Raw genomic sequence first — 19,656 nt, 5'->3', positions numbered from 1 at the left:
CTCACTATTTAGTATTATAATTATTTTAATTTTAATAAAATTATTTAACTTTATTTTATAAAAAATTAAATATAATATATTGGAATACTAGTTCCTCGGCACTCTCGTCTTTCGTGTAATGTGCAAATATGTTTTTCAATGTTTACCTAACATATTAAATTCGTAATGGTGCATGTTAATGTTACTGTTTTGGAGAGTTGTAATGGTGGATGTTAATATTACGGTCGGTTTTCACACCTTCTTAATTTGGTTTCACAATTTCAAAAAAAATCTCAACATTTTTTGCAAATTTTTATACTGTATTTGATATGCAAATCACCCCATGACGGGCAATTTGGCCGTCAAACTCAATCCCGACTGGAGAAATTGCCCGTCAAACTCAATCCCGACTGGAGAGTTGTTAATTTCGTTGTATGATACACGAAAAATTGTAATATTAGAATATTTTAATCATTGGATATTGTTGTTGTAGAGATCATGCCACTTGCTAACGTCTGCTTAAAGGTTATAGAAAGTTCTGGTCGGTGTGGCTTATTTGCTACGTACAAAAATGACGTCATTGTACATACCAATTGGGTCTATTTTGTTAAAAGTTTAATAGAAAGTTATAATTTTAAAGTGTCAAAATTATACAATTTTCATATTTAAAAGGTTGCCCGGATGTTAAATTCGTTTTCCATTAAAAATACAATTCAAACATACCATTTAAATTAGACAATAGTGCTATGTCACCCGTATTAAGTAAAAGAAACCAAAGATTCCTCTTACCCGCGAGCATAAGAAGGAAGGAATATCATGCCATTCATCTATGATGAAGAAAAAGTACGAATGTTTCCAAAGCAACATCGTATGAGCGGAAAGCCACACTTCACGGGAAGGGAAGCGGAGTTTTCCAATTCCAGTCGAGGAGCGCATAAAGAAGACATGATTGCATATTTCAGTTATGAGCTGTGCACATGCTTGCGTGCATCTATACACATACATATATTATAAATACATTAACGTAACGCTAAAGTCGTGGAAGAAATATTTGATTCCACCCGCTACCTCAAGCCTAACCAACTATAAAATGCAATTGATATCGAAGAAGATCATCAAAGCAACGCAAGGACCAGAGATCCTTGCAGTTACTCGGCCGATCGATCATGGCTGAAAATATGTTAAGGAGCGTTGTTGTTGTTGCTGTTTGCCTCATGGTCATGGTGAACGCGGTGTCTGCAGCAGGCAAAGCAAAATGCACGAAAAAATGGTACAAGAGATGCTATGGATATCAACATGATTGCCCTGCTCACTGTCCATATAACTGCCACATGGACTGCATCACTTGCAAGACTGTTTGTCGTAAGTAATATTATCGATCAGTTTTAGTATATTCTCTGTAATGTTGAATGGCATTATTAATTTTTGGTGGTGGTGAATGTGATGCAGCCTGCGATAAGCCTGGAGGCGTGTGTCAGGATCCCCGCTTCATAGGAGGGGATGGCATCATGTTCTATTTCCATGGAAATAGAGACCAGGATTTCTGTCTTATTTCCGACTCCAATCTCCACATCAACGCTCATTTCATTGGCAAGAGAGGCCAAGGAATGGGCAGAGACTTCACATGGGTGCAGTCCATTGGAGTGCTGTTGGACGATGGTCGGCAGCTCTACTTGGGGGCCAAAAAAGTCAGCGCATGGGACAGTTCAGTGGACCAACTGATCATGTCCTTGGATGGCCAACCCATAACTCTTCCTCCTGGCGAGGGGGCTACATGGGCAACTGCCTCTGGACTTAATGTAACTCGTTCCGACAGCACCAATGCCGTGGTGGTTCAAGTGGAGGACAAGGTAGAGATTGGTGCCCGCGTGGTGCCTATCACTGAAGAGGAGTCTCGAGTCCATAAATACGGGATCATTTCTGGCGAGGACTGCTTCGCCCATCTGGAGCTAAGCTTCAAGTTCTACTCTCTGAGCCCCGATGTGAGCGGTGTGCTTGGACAAACATACGGCGCAGAATACAGGAGTCCTGTGAAGATGGGGGTGGCCATGCCCGTCATGGGAGGGGAATCCAATTATGTCACTTCCAATCTGTTCGCCGCAGACTGCAAAGTTGCGCGCCTGGGGTCGTCGTCCTCCAGCGATCATCAATATGGCATCGCCAGTGCAGTCAACTGCAACAGCGTAGGTGGTGGTGGTCGTGGGATCGTCTGCCGCAGGTAGATGAATGATCATAGTAGCAATGGTTGGAAATTGGAATATGTTCCCCGTAAGAGCCTGAGCAGGCTTGGAATTTCAAATCCCTATGCCCGTCAAATGAAAATTTGATGATGCTTTTGCATTTTTCATGCCCTTCATTTTACGTTCTACCCAAATTTGTGAGTGTCAACTACTCTTGCATTTCAACTTTCGTTAATCTCCCTAAAAGAGTGCTTTAATTTTTCCCTCGTTAGCATATGTGTTTTGTTATAGCATACAAACATACTTTTGATATAACACATTATGAGATTTATTTGTTTCGATATAGCATACAACTATACTTTTGATATAACACATTATGAGGTTTATTTGTTTCGATATAGCATACGACCATACTTTTGATATAACACATTATGAGGTTTATTATTACAGTTAAACTGCTCTAATGGTAGCCCCGATTTCCTTATTATGAACTAGTTTTTTTTAGGACCTAAGAGTCAACAAAACATATATTTCGATATGAAATATAATGATTTTTTTTTAGAGAAAAAAATAATACATGTGGCAATAATTGATAGATATTTTGATTTCGTTTCTAGTAAGATGTATAAAGGAGGGGACTTTTTTTATACAGCAATGACTTTTATACTTAAAACAAATCATCTTTCAAATTCTTTATCAAGTCTTTTTTTACTATTGTGTATATAATGAAATTAGTCTACTAACACGTTAAGCTCAATATTTAGATGAAATGCCTTCAAGCTAAGCACCAATCTTTCTATAAAATACCTTCATGTTAAATAAGAATATTGAAAATATAACGAGTTGCAAAAGCCTACCAAATACTAAAACATTTCGGTAATAACTCTACCAAGGAGATCCTATTACAAGAAAGACATTAGATACACCAATCACAATTTTTAAAGCCCAATAATCAATTTTCTAAGAGAACCAAAAAATAACCATTTTCACCAACCAAAAAAAAAAACAAAACAAAAAACTCAGTACTACAACCAAATTTACATCCTTACCCCAAGTTAACTTAGAAGTTTCACATGTAACATCCAAATTAAATCCAAATTGAATCCACATGTAACCTGGATTCGAATATTCCCAATATCCTCAATAAAACCACCCTACTTTCCAACCATATATATGGTGGTGCACACCTTAAGTGTCCATGTTACCATGATTCTATCACACTCCTTTTAATATAAGTGGTATTTGTTAGGCAAAGAACTAGATTATCTTTTGGAGTTTCCACCATGCCAATTGAGATTAACGCCAATTAAAACGCTTTTCTTTCCTTTAATTTATTTCACTATTCAAATGAATGCTCGACTTGATTATTTTCCATGTTTCCAGGTTCCGTAAATTTCCCCTTGCATTGCATCAATTTCTTCATGACCCATACTCCACACTAATAAATAATTTACATTATTCGTAGTAAACAACATCTTAGATGGCAGGAATTTACAGGCTTTCAGTTCCAATAAGATAAACGACAATTTAAATTATGCGTCTTATATCATAAGAAAGATATCTTAGACCAAAGGAATTCATAAAAGGCAATTCAAATTATGCGATATCTTAGACCAAAGGAATTTATAATAGACTCCCTACATCCCAAGGGTTGCGAAGACAAAGAGATTTCGAATGATTGCCATTCGACATTTCAAGCATGTTTACTGTTTATTGAAGAAACCTAGCACCGAGCATACTTATGACCGAGGCTCAAAAGGATCCTTTGAAATAGAGACGCAATGATGAGAATGATAAGAATCGTAAAGAAGAAATACCGTGACTTTCAAAAGATGCGTTGCCATCAATGAGCCTGGAAGAATTGTCGCCCTGATTGAGAGAATCAACGGGTGGCTCTACAGGAGTAGGGCATGAACTTTTTTTTCAGAGAGTAGGCATGAACTTGTGCTCTCCTGTGATAAAAGCTAATCAGTTTGTGCCTCTTTCCAAGGTTGAATAGGAAATTAGAACCTATAACCAATCAGTTTAAGCCCGTTGCAACTTGCATTCCGTCATCAAGTGCAAGTAACCATCTAAGCGGCAGTTATGACTAGAGGGTGACCATTTAATCCGCAGTAACAGACACCGCAACCACTGTACCCTAATTTTGTCAATTGCTACGGTTTCCATGTTTATGAATTCGCTTGCTAGAATCCAAGGTGGGAAAGAAGCAAACAAAACCAGATACATATTAAACATTAGTAGTCTACCTGGCGTTACCTTTGTTGGTGCTAGGTATTATAGATTTGGACGATTCCAATCCCAAATTAAACGTCAATATGACGGGTTAGTGATACATAGGACATGTCAAGTTTGACGTGTAGAAATTTACACCATAAGTCAAATACGTTTTGAAATAGAAAATACGTCCTGTAAGACGTCAAATTCCAGCCCTGAGCCTGAGTAATTTGTAATATTATAGCTTTTACGTCATTATCATGACGCTATAATGGGTAACTGCATCAGTAAAGAAATTATTACCAATAAATATGGCCGTTCTATGACCTTCTAGTTATACTCCGTACTTATATGAGGGTTCCTTATACTTTGTAACTCCAGTTCTCAATCGTTGCAATGCATGTTTTTATACATTCCCTTCATTTCCTCTGATTTTTTTTGGACGTGATTTGAATAAGGCTAGTCTTGATTGTGATATAAAAGTTTCGCATTGCTTGGGCTCTTAGTTATGGAGTAAATGTAAAAAAAAAATTGTTAATTCAGAGTCATTTTTCATTAAATTCGTATTTGTGATTTAGGTATTGGTAAGATCAGGGTCAGTTCCATATGTTAATATGGATACATAACTTATATATTGCTAAATGCATATTTATAATTGAGGCATCAGGGACCTCTACTTTCATTTCAGGCTCACTTCCATATGTTAATATCGATACATAAGTAATGCACATTTATAATTAAGGCATCAGTAAGGTCTACTTTCATTTCAGTTAAGTGTTGACATTTGATGGATGACTGGTTCAAATTTGTAAAATTTCTACTAATAATAATAATTTGTACGAAAATGAAATATACTAATAATAATAATTTGTACGAAAATGAAATATAAGAGTGTACGTTATGAATTTAGCCAGAGTTGAGAGATCTATTTTTTAAGAATGCAAAATTTGGATGTCTGCCTTTGAGATAAGGTTATTTTCAAGATTTAATATACTTATAATTAACTTCATAAAAGTATTTTTTTTTAATTTGATGTGTTTTATATATATATATTTAATTTTTTTTGTATTCGAGCTTCTTTGATCCATAGTAATTTAAAAAAGTCTTTTGGTAGAAATCATATGAGAGAATTTTTTGGCCTACGCGTTTCGAGTCCTCATGATGAACCACACTTATTGGTTCGAAAATTCTCTCATGTGATTTCTATCGAAAGACTTTGTTTAATTTTAATCTTTTTGCTAATTAATTTTTTTATGAGATGGTCTAAATTGAAAGATGCCAATATATTCAAAGTGATAACTTCCTTGTATATCTAAATGATCTGTTTAAACATTGTTTAAATTAATTTTTTACCAAATCATGATTAAAATTTACAGTTCCTCTTATTTATCTCCACTTATTGGAATTAGAGAAAATGAAATAAAAAATTTAGTTTCAAATATCACTATGAAATGAATGTCTCTTTACATTCTAAAACATGGAGGAATAAGAGCAAGGTTTCTAGGCTAAGCATTTCAAATTGTCATTAAATATTTATTGTACTTGTTATTCACCACAATGTCGTTGTGAAATTGTGAATAAAAGTTGAAAGTTTTCACATTCTCTAACGGTTTAAACAATATGGATTGTAACACCCGCTACTCCATTTAATGGATTGTAACTTGCATTGTAGCGGATGCCACTCCATATATTGTTAAATTAATTAGCTATAACTAAGTTGTTGTGGAACTGCATTTGTTATTAGGGATTTTATGTTTTATTAGTTGAATTGTAACCTAATGTATTGTTGGATTATGTTTTATTAGTTGAATTGTATTCTTATTAGGGATATTATGTTTTATGTTTTATAAGTTGGATGGTAGCCTGGATTCCGCCACTCCATCTATTATAAGCAAAGAAATGTACATTTCTTTGTGGATGCATGCATTTCTCAATGGGTGGGTTGTTGGAATTGTTGAAGCCAAGCCATATGCAATTAAGTTAGGTCAAATTCATGGAACTATTTGCTAAAATGATTCGTGGAATGATTTGAAGAAGAGGTTTCTATATGCTAAGAAAGGTGCACAATCCCTTGTTCTACAATTTTTTCCAAATAAGTATTCTATCTTTTTTTTTAATATATAGTTTCGCCTAGGGTTGAAATCTGGGTTTAGCCTTAAATTTTGGAAATCTGGGATACAACTACCAAACTTTATTATTTTGGGTGTTTCAAGGGTTCTTGATAGTGTGGAATCCATTTCCACTTAAAAAAATAATTTCTCTGTATATTTAGTTTGTAATAAGTAATCTAGGGTAACTACTCAACCCATCCATCTAAGTGAACTGAACATCACTAAAAATGTCAATATTGCACACCAAGATTTTAATTTTCTATATAAATCCTTAGTTTCGGCCGATCATTCGGCCAATTTTTCTAGCTAGATTCAATTTTCGATTTCAGTACCTTCAACTACCGCAATTATGCTCAAACTGAGAAATCGCAATCGGAAACTACACATATCAATCCCAATATATAATAATAATTAACATAAACTTGAGGTCGACATGATGGACTCTGCATGAATCATTTGATTATCTATTGGAATGCCATATGTACACAATTCTATAGAGTGAACCATCTCTAGAGTGAACCATCTTATGCATAAAGACTCCAATAAGTCAAATATTCAATGAAACTGTAATGTCAACTCTGTAATGAAACTTACGTCGTATTTGATTAAATTGTTGAACCTAACCTTCTTTCTTACAAAGCTGATGAGAGGTCAGTTATTTATTATCGTGTCAGACTTTATAATCTGACAAAGTCAATATATATTTTGTTGCATGTAAAATAATAAATTCACAACAATGTAATAAATGCCCATGCAGTGATCAAATAAATGCCATATCAGTGATTTAGAACATGATCCAGAGAACATTAGGTTGAGATTTTAACATAGCACTTCGTAGAAAATTATATCATTGGTTTTTGAATTACCTCCAATGAAAAGTCTCCTATGTCTTCAAATCTTTCTTCGTTACTTATACTGATTACCTCCGATGAAAAGTCTCCTATGTCTTCAAATCTTTCTTCGTTACTTATAGTGATCCTATCAGGCATTGAAATTGAAATCAGATGATCTCTGCCAACAATACCTAAAATAAACAGAAATGCGAAACTAAAAATTCGAAGTTGGAACAATGAGGAAGACAGGCAGACAGACAAATGTATTCAGATTTTTGGTAAATCGTCGCCCCAATGCTTTACCCAGCCGCTGCTGAAAGAACAAGTTAAAGTTTGTAGTTGGAAGGTTACTGGTTGTATGTTTTGATGCGTCGTTGTTTTTTATATGAATATTATTATTCTAATAAAAAAATTGTAACATTGTGTAAACGAATTGGGATTCGTCGGTGATTAATAATGAAAATGCCAGATAAAAATATTCTTTCATTAGTCATTGAGTTAAGCGGTATCAGTTTATTACAAAACCCTCTTTGAGAAACTTAAAACTATAGCTATGAAAAGAAGGTACATCCTTTGAATTTTGAACACTTTGACAAGTTTATTGCTGAATGGAAATTGAGATTTAGGGCGTTAAAATAGGCCCAGCCAAGACAAAATTAATGTTAATTACAAAATAATTTAGTTTAACAAATTCTTGTTTTAAATTGAAATGGTTTTAGAATTAAAGCTATTAAAAGTTATCATGTGCACGATTATTCCAACTTGTAAGGTATAAATATTGTTTGTGATAAAATGCAATATATAAATAGTTATTGTGATAAATTGATAGTTAATTTGCTCTAGGTCAAATAATAAATGTCATATTTAGTGAGAGAAATATATTCTTTTGAAGAAAGAAAAAAAATACATGTTTTCAACTCCACATATAATAACCAATTAGGAAAATTTTAGTACGCAAATTTATATTTTAGTATCGTATCCTATAAGAAGATAAAATCAATTTGTCTCTTCACATAAATTAGTTGTACTCATTTCCAATTTTATATGAGAAGATAAAATCAATTTGTTTATTAATAGAAATTAACTTTATTCCAAAGAAAAAAAAAAAAAACGCAAATATAAGATGCAAGAGTGTTTCCCTTTTAACTAGAGTGTTTCTTTTTTGGTTAATACAAAGAGTGTTGCCTTTTTAATGAGTATATGCAATTTATTGATGCATTGAAATTGATTGAAAGCATTGATTTCAATCAATTGATGATTGATAATTTATAGCATGATTCTCTAGTGAGCTTTTCATTCACTACCTCCTATAAGGATTTCCATGCTTTCTCCTGAGCTTCGACCTTGTGATATGACAACAATACTTCTTAACTAATCTCAAATAAGTATGATCCCCTATGCTCATATATGTTATTATGACCTATAGATTACAAATACTTATAGTATGTAGAGAACTTTTATTATGAGAGCAAAGACTTTGATAAATTAATTAGTTTTGAGAAACTATCCTTTTGTGCAACTACAACTGCAAAAGTACTAAATAGAAATAACTTAAAAATTAAGAAAATAAATGTTCTCCTTACCCCGTAAAGGACCTGTGCATTCGTACAACTATTATGAGAGAATTCGTGAAAGCATAATCGAACTCCTCTAGACTCACATACATATACCTAATTTTACACAATTTTGTGTGAATTTATTTTACAAAACTTTATTAGCACTCCACACAACCTTTAGTCAATTGACTGGTGACATTTCGAATACAAAGTTATGCATTATTTATAATCGAAATATTACCAATAATATCATATGGGTCCACTACTTGCCTCAGTCTTATTGTGAACAAGAAGTATGGATTATTCAATATTAAAATGTTAGCAACAAAAGTGTTTAGTGTGGAGTGCAGATATCGACACAATGAAAGCTTGAGAACTTTCTCTATACAACAAACTTTCTCAACATAGAATTTTCTCTACACTTGGCACAACCTTTTCTCAATGGACTAGAAATATTCAAAGTAAGCAAATATAATTATTTATAATTAAAAATAACGAATAATATCATATGGGTGCATCGCTTCTGTAAGTATTATTGCGAACAAAAAACATGAATTATTTAATACTAAAATATTAGCAATAAAAGTCTTAATGTGGAATGTAGAGATCTGCACAATGAAAGCTTAAAAGCTTCCACTGCACAATGGACTTCCTCCACACTTCTCAATTAACTAGTGATATGCATTACTTATACTTAAAGTATTACAAATAATATCCTATGTTTCTACCATTTTCCTTGGTGTTATTACCAACAACAAATATGGATTAGGATTATTTAATATTAGCAATAAAAGCCTTTAGTGGAGTGTGGATATGCACAATGGAAGCTTGAAATCTTTCTTTGCACAATGGACTTCCTTTGCACACTAAACATTCTCTACACTTCCACACATGTCCCTAATTTCATAGACATAACCATAGACAGTGCTTGCATGTTCTTTGCATACTAGACTTGTATCAAAATGTCTATGAACATGTAAATGTGTATTTGACGTCTGTCCTACATATACAAATATTGTGGAGGTTTAAGTTCCTTGCTCCACACACCATCCTTTCGCACATATTTCAAATTGTTATGTTGTCATCATTGTAGCATTATTCCTTCCCATGATATTTAGGACCCACATTAATTAATAATTGCTTCGAAGGTCAATGACCCACTGAAAATAATTATTGAAAACAAAGATAATTGTGTAGGGGAAGTTTTGCGGAAAGGCTTGTGCAAAAATAATTGTATTGAAGAAGCGTATGCGAAATTAATTAGTGTAGAAACATGAAATACACTACATCACAAAAGATAATCTTGTTAGTATTAACATAAAAAATATACCATCGACATTTAATCATTTTTTAATTTTATTTTTAATTATATTAAAGTGAAAATGAAGAAAAAAAACCTTTTTAACAATTAAAATAAAATTGCAAATTAGCATTGAGAAATCCTTTAAATCAACATGAGGACAATGCCCTTCTTATTTTTGTGAAACTCCATTTTACTTTTTTATTTTTCTTCAAAATTTTTAGAAAAATCTCCTTAAAATTCTTTTTTAAGAAATAATTCCACATATATACAAATTGATTTTTCCTTTAAAATAAGTTTTTACTTAAAAATATAAGTTAATATTAAAACAAAATATTGTTTATCAATAAGAAAGCTTTATTCTTACTCAGGTATATTCGAGTTGTTTTTCCTTTAAAATAAATTTTTACTTCGAAATATAAGTTAATATTAAAACAGCCAATTATTTATCAATACTCATGTATATCCAAACAAACGAAACAAAATTATTTAAATCTTTTCATAGTTGACTTCATAGAATATTTTGAAATCCACAAAATAAAAAATATAATATAATATATTGAAATACTAGTTCTTTCACACTCTCGTCTTTCATGTAATGCGTAAATATTTTTTTTCAATGTTTGTGTAACAAATTAAATTTGTAAGGGTCGATATTAATGCTACTGTCTTGGAGAGTTGTTAATTTCGTTGTATGGTACCACGATAAATTGTAATATTAGAATATTTTAATCATTGGGTATTGTTGTTGTAGAGATCATGCCACTCGCTTACGGCTGCTTAAAGGTTATAGCAAGTACAAGAATGACGTCATTTTACGTACCAAGGAAGCAGCAGTTATAAAAGGCAATAGTCTAATGAGGCAATAGTCTAATGAGTTTTTCAAAAAAATTTGGTCTATATTGTTAAAAGTTTAATAGAAAATTATAATTTTAAAGGGTTAAAATTATATAATTTTAATATTTAAAGGCTTGCCCGGATGTCAAATTCGTTTTACATTAAAAATACAATTCAAACCTACAATTTAAATTAGACAATAGTGCTATCTCACCAGTATTAAGGAAAAGAAACCAAAGATTCCCCTTACCCGTGAGCATAGGAAGGAAGGAAGGAATATCATGCCATTCATTTATTCGTTGTATATAATAAGAAAAAGTACGAATGTTTCCAAAGCCACATCGTATGGGATGAAAGCCACAATTCATGGGGAGGGAAGTGGAGGTTTTCAGTTCCAGTCCAAAAGCGCATAAAGCAGACATGATTGCATATTTCAGTTATGAGCTGTGCACATACTTGCGTGCATCTATACAGATAGATATACTATAATACATTAACGTAACGCTAAAGCAGTGGAAGTAATATTTGATTCCACCCGCTACCACAAGCCTAACCACCTATAAAAAGCCATTTGATATCGAAGAAGATCATCAAAGCAGCGCAGTAAAGCGACGCAAGGACCAGAGATCCTTGCAGTTACTCGATCTATCGATCATGGCGGCAAATATGTCAATGACTGTTGTTGTTGTTGCTGTTTGCCTCATGGTCATGGTGAACGCGGTGTCTGCAGCGGGCAAAGCAAAATGCACGAAAAAATGGTACAAGAGATGCTATGGATATCAACATGACTGCCCTGCTCACTGTCCATATAATTGCCACATGGACTGCAACACCTGCAAGGCTGTTTGTCGTAAGTAATATTATACATCAGTTTTAGCATATTCTCTCTAATGTTGAATGAGATTATTAATTTTTGGTGGTGGTGAATGTGATGCAGCCTGCGATAAGCCTGGAGGCGTCTGTGAGGATCCCCGCTTCATAGGAGGGGATGGCATCATGTTCTATTTCCATGGAAAGAGAGACCAGGATTTCTGTCTTATTTCCCACTCCAATCTCCACATCAACGCTCATTTCATTGGCAAGAGAGGCCAAGGAATGGGTAGAGACTTCACATGGGTGCAGTCCATTGGAGTGCTGTTGGACGATGGTCGGCAGCTCTACTTGGGGGCCAAAAAAGTGAGCGCATGGGACAGTTCAGTGGACCAACTGATCATGTCCTTGGATGGCCAACCCATAACTCTTCCTCCCGGCGAGGGGGTTACATGGGCAACTGCCTCTGGACTTAATGTAACTCGTTCCGACAGCACGAATGCCGTGGTGGTTCAAGTGGAGGACAAGGTAGAGATTGGTGCCCGCGTGGTGCCTATCACTGAAGAGGAGTCTCGAGTCCATAAATACGGGATCATTGCTCGCGAGGACTGCTTCGCCCATCTGGAGCTGAGCTTCAAGTTCTACTCTCTGAGCCCCGATGTGAGCGGTGTGCTTGGACAGACATACGGCGCAGAATACAGGAGTCCTGTGAAGATGGGGGTGGCCATGCCCGTCATGGGAGGGGAATCCAATTATGTCACTTCCAATCTGTTCGCCGCAGACTGCAAAGTTGCGCGCCTGGGGTCGTCGTCCTCCAGCGATCATCAATATGACATCGCCAGTGCGGTCAACTGCAACAGCGTAGGTGGTGGTGGTCGTGGGATCGTCTGCCGCAGGTAGATGAATGATCATAGTAGCAATGGTTGGAAATGGAGTATGGAGTAGTCTACGGAGGCTGTAGAATGGCCCCTTTTCCGGCATCGGCCGGAAAATCATCTGGCTCCGGTTGTCGGTAAACTCTCCATCCTCCACCACCATCTCTCGCTCCGCCACCCTCTTTCTCCGCCACCCTCCCACCCTCTTTCTCCGCCACCCTCCCCTCCGCCACCCTCCCACCCTCTTTCTCCGCCACCCTCCCCTGACAGCCCTGACATTCCCTGCATTCCCTGACAATGAAAATCCGAATGCAGTTAAAGCCCGGACATCCCTGACCGATCAGCGACGAGCTGGAATTCATGCGGGGAGTATTGTTCGAAATGGTCACGCGCGCGATTCCATTTTGCAGCTCACTTCCCGCTCTGCAGTGGCTACACCCTGGCTGAAGAGATACTGCAACAGAGTTCGGAAATTGACTTCACAGTTTCAAAGCTTTCAAATGCGCCATATCTATTCTGAACATAATTCTCACGCGTATTCCCTAGCCCGGGCAGGCTATAACAGTACTTTTGTAGATCAATGTAATAGTGTAGAGCGTGAGATTTTGCAGAGGTGCAGAGACCCAGAGTCTGCGAAGAAATATGTTCTGGAACAAAGCTGTGACGGTTACCATAAGACAAAATATATTCTGGACACCATTGAATGCCGTTTACCTGAATCCTACGAGACTGTCTGAAACATGTGTACAAATATAAGTAAGAAGATGGGAAGCTGTTGGGTACGGAATAATAACAGAGTCTTGGCGTCTCTGCTAGGGTTATATTAGGTTTCTGCATCCCGGCAAAGAAGCTAGGTTTCTTATTTTGACGGTTGGTTTTTTTTCTCATTTTGACGGATTCTAGGGTACACTGTTATTGTAGTTGCTCACGAGGCAAACAGTTTTAAACACATGCCATTTGTTTCAAGTAGTTGGCATTGGTTTTGATTTTTTATTTCGCTCATAAATTGTTTGAATAACTGAGACCTTTTGTGCTGTCCTATCTTCCCACTGAAAACTTGAAGGTTATTATGGGACTTGAACTTGGATTGATTGCAGAGCGCCCATTTATCTTTGTCAAAGAATTACGATAAACAAATTAATAAAAACCCAAATATGCTGTGACTTTTGTTTTCTAGTTATGTGTTTTACAAAGTATTCTTCATTTGGGAAATACATTGTGAAGCATAGATTCGTGGTTCGTCAGAACTTTGAGGACAGCATTAGATATATTATCTTTCACTTCCATACTGCTGTTCAAAGGTGGCTGACTCGCCTGAAAGCGATGATCGTATAGGCGACAGTAAATTCCTAAATGGCTATTTTAAGGTTTTTATGGCACAGTCTGATTATTGTATTTAGATATATTATCTTTCACTTCCATACTTTAGTTCGGAAGTTGGCTGACTCGCCTGAAAGCGATGATGGTATAGGTTACACAGTAAATTCTTAAATGGCTACTTTTATGGTTTTTTATGGTTTTTCAGCCACAATCTGATTATTGTATTTAGATAATTATATTTCACTACCATACTTCTCTTCGGAAGGTGGCTGACTCGCCTGAAAGCGATGATGGTATAGGCTACACAGTAAATTCTTAAATGGCTATTTTTATGGTTTTTCAGCCACAGTCTGATTATTGTATTTAGATATATTATATCTCACTTCCATACTTCTCTATGGAAGGTGGCTGACTCGCTTGAAAGCGATGATGGTATAGGCTACACAGTAAATTCTTAAATGGCTATTTTTATGGTTTTTTAGGCGGTCTGATTATTGTAGGGTAATATCGTCAAGAAAATAATAAAAATTTACGTTGGATTTTAAAAAATTCTAGTAATTTTTTTAGAAAGTTTGGTTACCATTGTTAAGCTGTTTGGATGCTCGTGGAGATTTGGTAGGTTACTAAACAAACAAATAATTTCAACACTCCCAAAATTAAATTTCTTAAAAAAAAATTCACAAAATTTCAACAAAGATTTAACTATCGAGACTAAATCGAAGACTCCGTACACAACTCGGTTTAATATTTTCGACAACCTGTATGTGACAGCTTTTCTTTTTGCCTCTTAAGAAAACTATCTTTTTGCCTCTTAAGAAAACTATTTCTATCTTTAAAATTTGTTTATTGATTTTTTCATATTTTAAATCTACCTAATTTTAATCATTACAAAAATAAATTTAGTTGAATTTTTTGTTATAAAAAATAGATATAAATATTTCGGAATATTTTTTGAAATATAATATGATTTTTTTCAAAAAAAAATTGGAATACTATTAAAATTAATTTTTTTATTATTATATATTTTTTCAGATTTTTTTTTCCATTCAATTGGAATTTCTAGTTTTTAAGTGTAACTTTTGTGATCCATAATGTTTAGAATTTTTTTTGAGAAAATCATATTGGAATTTTTTAACATTTTGAAACCATCATTAATAATGTAAAGATAAAAAAAAACATGTCAATAATATTTTATACAAAATTAAAGAAAAATATATTAATTAGAAAAATAAAATAAAAAATCAATTAATAAAATAAAAATGAAAAAAAACACACATTATGACTATATTTTATTACTATGACCATTTTATTAATACAAATATAATATAAAGAAATAAAAAAAGAAATAAAAGAAACCAAGAAAATATAAATATAAGAGAAAAGCACAAATGAAAAGAAAATAATAAGATAATAAAGAAAAATGAGAAAAAGAATAAAGATATAAAAGAAATAACAATTTATATCTAATTGAATGTTAAAAAAACATGGTTATATTTAATCAAATTATCATTATCATTATCATTATATTATTATGATTATTATTACGATTATATTTATAAAAAAATATAATATAAGGAAATAAATAAACAATTAAAAGAAACCATGCAAATAAAGATACAAGGAAACAAATTAAATGATCGTTGAGCCTAGAGTTGAGTATGGTAGAAATGTTGAAATATAATGTTTAACATTTTGACCAAGTCAAACTACACAAAAGTAAATAAATTAAATTAAATTAAATTAAATTAAAAGACTAATGTAAAGTAATATAAACATTTGTCAAGTCTCAGTAGCACAACTGGTCGAGGATGGGCCTTGTTAGCAGGCAAACCAGGATCAAACATCATAGGGGTTGTTGTGCCCTGTGCTAGGGGGAGGAGACATGCTAAAAAATCAAATCATCTTAGGGATGGTGTGGGCCAGGGTGAGTGTGATCCCTGGGTGACTTTGACAGATTAAATGCCCTTGGGTCGCGGCTCCTCAACTCACAGGCCAAGCCTCGAGGATCATAGACAGCTTGACCAAAAAAAGAATGTAATGTAAACATTCTAACTCTGTCAAAATAAAATAAAAATAAAAATAAAAATAATCCTATGAAATAAAATAATAATAAATCCCCACCATGGGTGCCTATGACAGACAATCAAATTCATTTGACCACTAGGGGCGGCTTCATCCTCCATGTGGGAGGAAATGTGTCACATTCTCTGTGCAAGTATGCTCCATTAAATTCGATGATTTTGGGCACCTTCACTAGAGAGGAAAGTTGGTACTTCTCTACTTGGTTCATGATGGCAATCGAGGATACTACAATCGCTCATCCTGAGGATATTTTATGGTTTATAAATGGTTATGTATGTGAAATCTAAGCCATAACTTGTGCCTCTATGATAATTCAATACTACCCTACTTAGATTATAATGGAGCACGATGCAGGTATGGTAATTCGACATCATGAAATCTGGAGGTGGTTAATTATTCAGGGGTGTGAGGTTATTCCTTCAATTGATCACATGGTGGATGGTATTAAGTTTTGGAATGTAGGTAGTGTCATGGTGCACATAGTCTGCAATGTGAGTGGTCATAGAAGCTCCTTGGCAGCTAGGGACAACACCCATATTCAGATTTTTTTTTCTTCTCTTTCGCATGGAGGATAAGATTGGGTACCCACTAGACATGGAGAAATTCACTCCCCAAGTAATTTATGTGGAGGTTCAATGATGCCAATTCGGCCATTACAATCGCCTTCCAGCTCTAGGGAGTTTGGAAACTCAGAGGTGTGCTCATGTTTGGGATCTTTCACGGAGTTTGAAATCCCATGTGTGCCTAGTCAACATGCAAATTGGTTGTGGTGCCCACTAAGCATGAAATATTGGGTCAGACACACTTGTGTTCATTCGGGCATGGTGATTCATCATTCTGGGAGGTGGTGGATAATTCACAGGTGTCTCACAGGGAGGGTTCATTCTCAGTTGGTGAGTAGGAGTCTGTTGATCAAGGAGGAGAGCATACTGCGGCTTAGATGATGGTTATTCATAGGTTATTTCTCTAGGGAAGAAATGGAGATTGGTTGTGGCCTCGGGTATTTTCTTCTTAAGTGTAACCCACGAGTAATTTATTGTCTCTGTTGGAGGTACATTGTGTCTACTGGTCAGACGTGGGTGTGGGTATCCTCTGACGACTCGTGGCTTGCTGGGAGTCTGTGGCATTCGCTAGTGGTTCGTGGCTTCTTATGGGTGAACGAAGTTGTTGGTAACAGTTGGTGGTTCATGTTCTAGAGAAGCTTCATCACGGTCCAAAGTTTCTCTCCTTTCTATTATGTTAGTCTATTTTTCTTATGTAACTTATAACCTTATTCTTATCATATATTTTTCATGTCAGGTACTTATATAGTCAGTTTTGTGTCCAAAGGACAAAACGAGATGATCCAAATTGGATCCTTAAACTCTCTTTAAGTTACCCAAACTCTATAAAGAAACTCATGCTGAAGTTCAATGTCTTGTGGATATCGAGCTTATAAAAAATAACCTCTGAATAATGGTAATTTGCAACTAGCACGGAGCAACAAGGACCTTCGGTCAAAGCGCTTGACCGTTGGCCCGTGGAGACTGTGCATGGTGCAAAAATGGTAGTTGGGAAGCTCAAACCCGAAAACAAAGGCTGTTTCTGATCACTAGGCAAAACCCCTCAAGAAGGAAAAGCGGCGAGCACTCGATCACAAGGGGAACCGAAAAATCGTGGGAAAAGTGCTGAAATTGACAGGCAGGTCCCGCGCTCCAAAACCGGCAGAATATCAGAGCCGTTTTAGGTGGTAAGCGGGTTTGTTAGAGGACCAAGAGATTCCATACACTGAGTGACGCATGCTCGATGGGGAGAGAGAAAAACCGCTTACGTCACAGACTAACGGTCGAGCAACTCAACCACGTGATATAAGCGAAGACTGTAGGATCTGGGGGTCACAGATCAACGGCGAAGGTCCCACCCGATGGATGACTGGGCCCGAGGGAGAAATAAGCTATGGAGCATAAAGATTTGAAGTCCGACGGGGATGATGAGTTGGCAGAAATTCGTGTTTCGCAGGCATTCTTGGAGTAAACGGAAATTACGGTCGTTTCAAATGATCAAGTGTTTCTAGTGAACCTAACACTTATCCGTTATGGAATAGGTGGCCGCTTCCCTATTAGGTGTGACGCAGTGACTGTAACAGCCGAAAGAAGGGATTCAAATGAACAGAGGCAGGGAACGAGAGAGTTGAAAGTGGAAACAAACAGTCAAGAAGCAGATGGCTTAAAGCCACAGACTGACAGAGATAGAGAAAGAGGGGGGACAGAAGAAGAGAGGAAAGCGAACAATGAGAAAACGCTGAATGCGCAGAGAGTCTTTGGAGTCACTCGGAGTTCGAGTGAAAAGCCAGAGATCTCAATTGATAGCAACATATTGTTGTTGAAGTTGCCTAGAGGTCGAGCAACTCACAGAGGCATGCAAAGGCCGAGAGAAAGAGCTTAGAGAAGCCAGAGCAGAGAGCCATGAGCCACAACCAGAGCCAAGAGCCAGAGCGAGTGCCAGAAGTGAGAGTTGAGAGCCAAAACCAGAGCCCGCGCCAAAGAGCCAGAGCTAGAGTTAGAGCCAAGAGCCAGAGTAAGAGTTAGAGCTAGAGCCAAGAGCCAGAGCTAGAAAGCCGAAGAGCTCTAAGAGCCAAGGGATAAGATGGTGTTCTGAGCCCAATGTTCATGTGTAAAACATTGGAGTTGAGTGTCGAACTTGTAAAAGAACTATTGCCATAATCCCAAAGAGCCTAATCAAGTTGATTAGAGCTCAAGGGGATGTAGCCCAAGATATCAGGGTGAACTCCATATTATATTGTTGTCTTATGTGTTTTTTTTATTGCTGCTTTAACTGCTGTTATATGCATTTATATATCAGTTTAAGCACATTCCCATATCAGCACAGACAACAAATTTTCAAGTAAATAATCAGCTAAAAACAAATACAAGCATACACCTTATTTTCAAGCATTTCTTAATTCCGCATTGGTTAATCATTAAGACTTGGGAAAATTTAAAGCTTTAGAAATGGGAGAGGATCTTGTAAGCTAGACAAGAAACCTAAGAGCCCCATTTTCAGATCAGGTGGTATCAAATCTTAAGATTGATTAACCTCACCTTCAGAGAAGGTTGTATCAGAATGCTTGATTGACAGGGCAAAGATTTCTTTTCCAAAAGGTGTTTGGGCAGTCATGAATTGCTTGTCTGATTGATCGTATGCTTGTTTGCAGACTGACTATTGTTTGAGTTTGCAGAGGTGAAGGGAAAGCTATTGATAGCTCAGTCCAGGAAGGACAAGAAGGAAGAAGGGCTGAAGGCATTCTTCTATCCCAAAGGACCTCAAAGCAACCCTTGAAGCACAAGAGGTTTGTTGCAAAAGGTTTCTTGAGTAAGCTCTTTAATAATCTTGTTTGAAGTTCTTTTGTGCATTTTGAAAATGACAACTTCTACAAGTGAGTTCTCAAATTCTTCTTTCTTCACAAGTTCCTTTAATGGAGACATGAAGTGAGACTTGTCCACCATGATGGATATGGTGAGAGAAACGTATGAGGATGGAAGGAAGAGAATCATACCTAGAGAGTAGTTGAATTCCG

The 19,656-nt window shown here is 35.8% G+C and overlaps 2 protein-coding genes across 2 annotated transcripts; both read left to right on the top strand.

The window, feature by feature from the left end:
- Window positions 1–1,145: 1,145 nt before the first annotated feature.
- LOC149249653 (uncharacterized) lies at window positions 1,146–2,319 on the top strand. Its single transcript, XM_089456300.1, has 2 exons — window positions 1,146–1,341; window positions 1,429–2,319. The coding sequence occupies exons 1-2, from the start codon at window positions 1,146–1,148 to the stop codon at window positions 2,199–2,201; spliced, it is 969 nt and encodes a 322-aa protein (XP_089312426.1). The 3' UTR covers window positions 2,202–2,319.
- Window positions 2,320–11,667: 9,348 nt separating this feature from the next.
- LOC149249652 (uncharacterized) lies at window positions 11,668–12,723 on the top strand. Its single transcript, XM_089456299.1, has 2 exons — window positions 11,668–11,863; window positions 11,951–12,723. Exons 1-2 carry the CDS (start codon window positions 11,668–11,670, stop codon window positions 12,721–12,723), a joined length of 969 nt encoding a protein of 322 aa, XP_089312425.1.
- The last annotated feature ends 6,933 nt before the right edge of the window (window positions 12,724–19,656 follow it).

The sequence above is a fragment of the Pinus tabuliformis genome, chromosome 7, assembly GCF_031772625.1.
Source record: "Pinus tabuliformis cultivar Carrire ecotype Pingquan chromosome 7, CPIR1, whole genome shotgun sequence".
NCBI lineage: Eukaryota > Viridiplantae > Streptophyta > Pinopsida > Pinales > Pinaceae > Pinus > Pinus tabuliformis.
The sequence above is the reverse complement of the archived record's forward strand: the minus strand, read 5'-3'. Positions and strand labels throughout refer to the sequence as shown.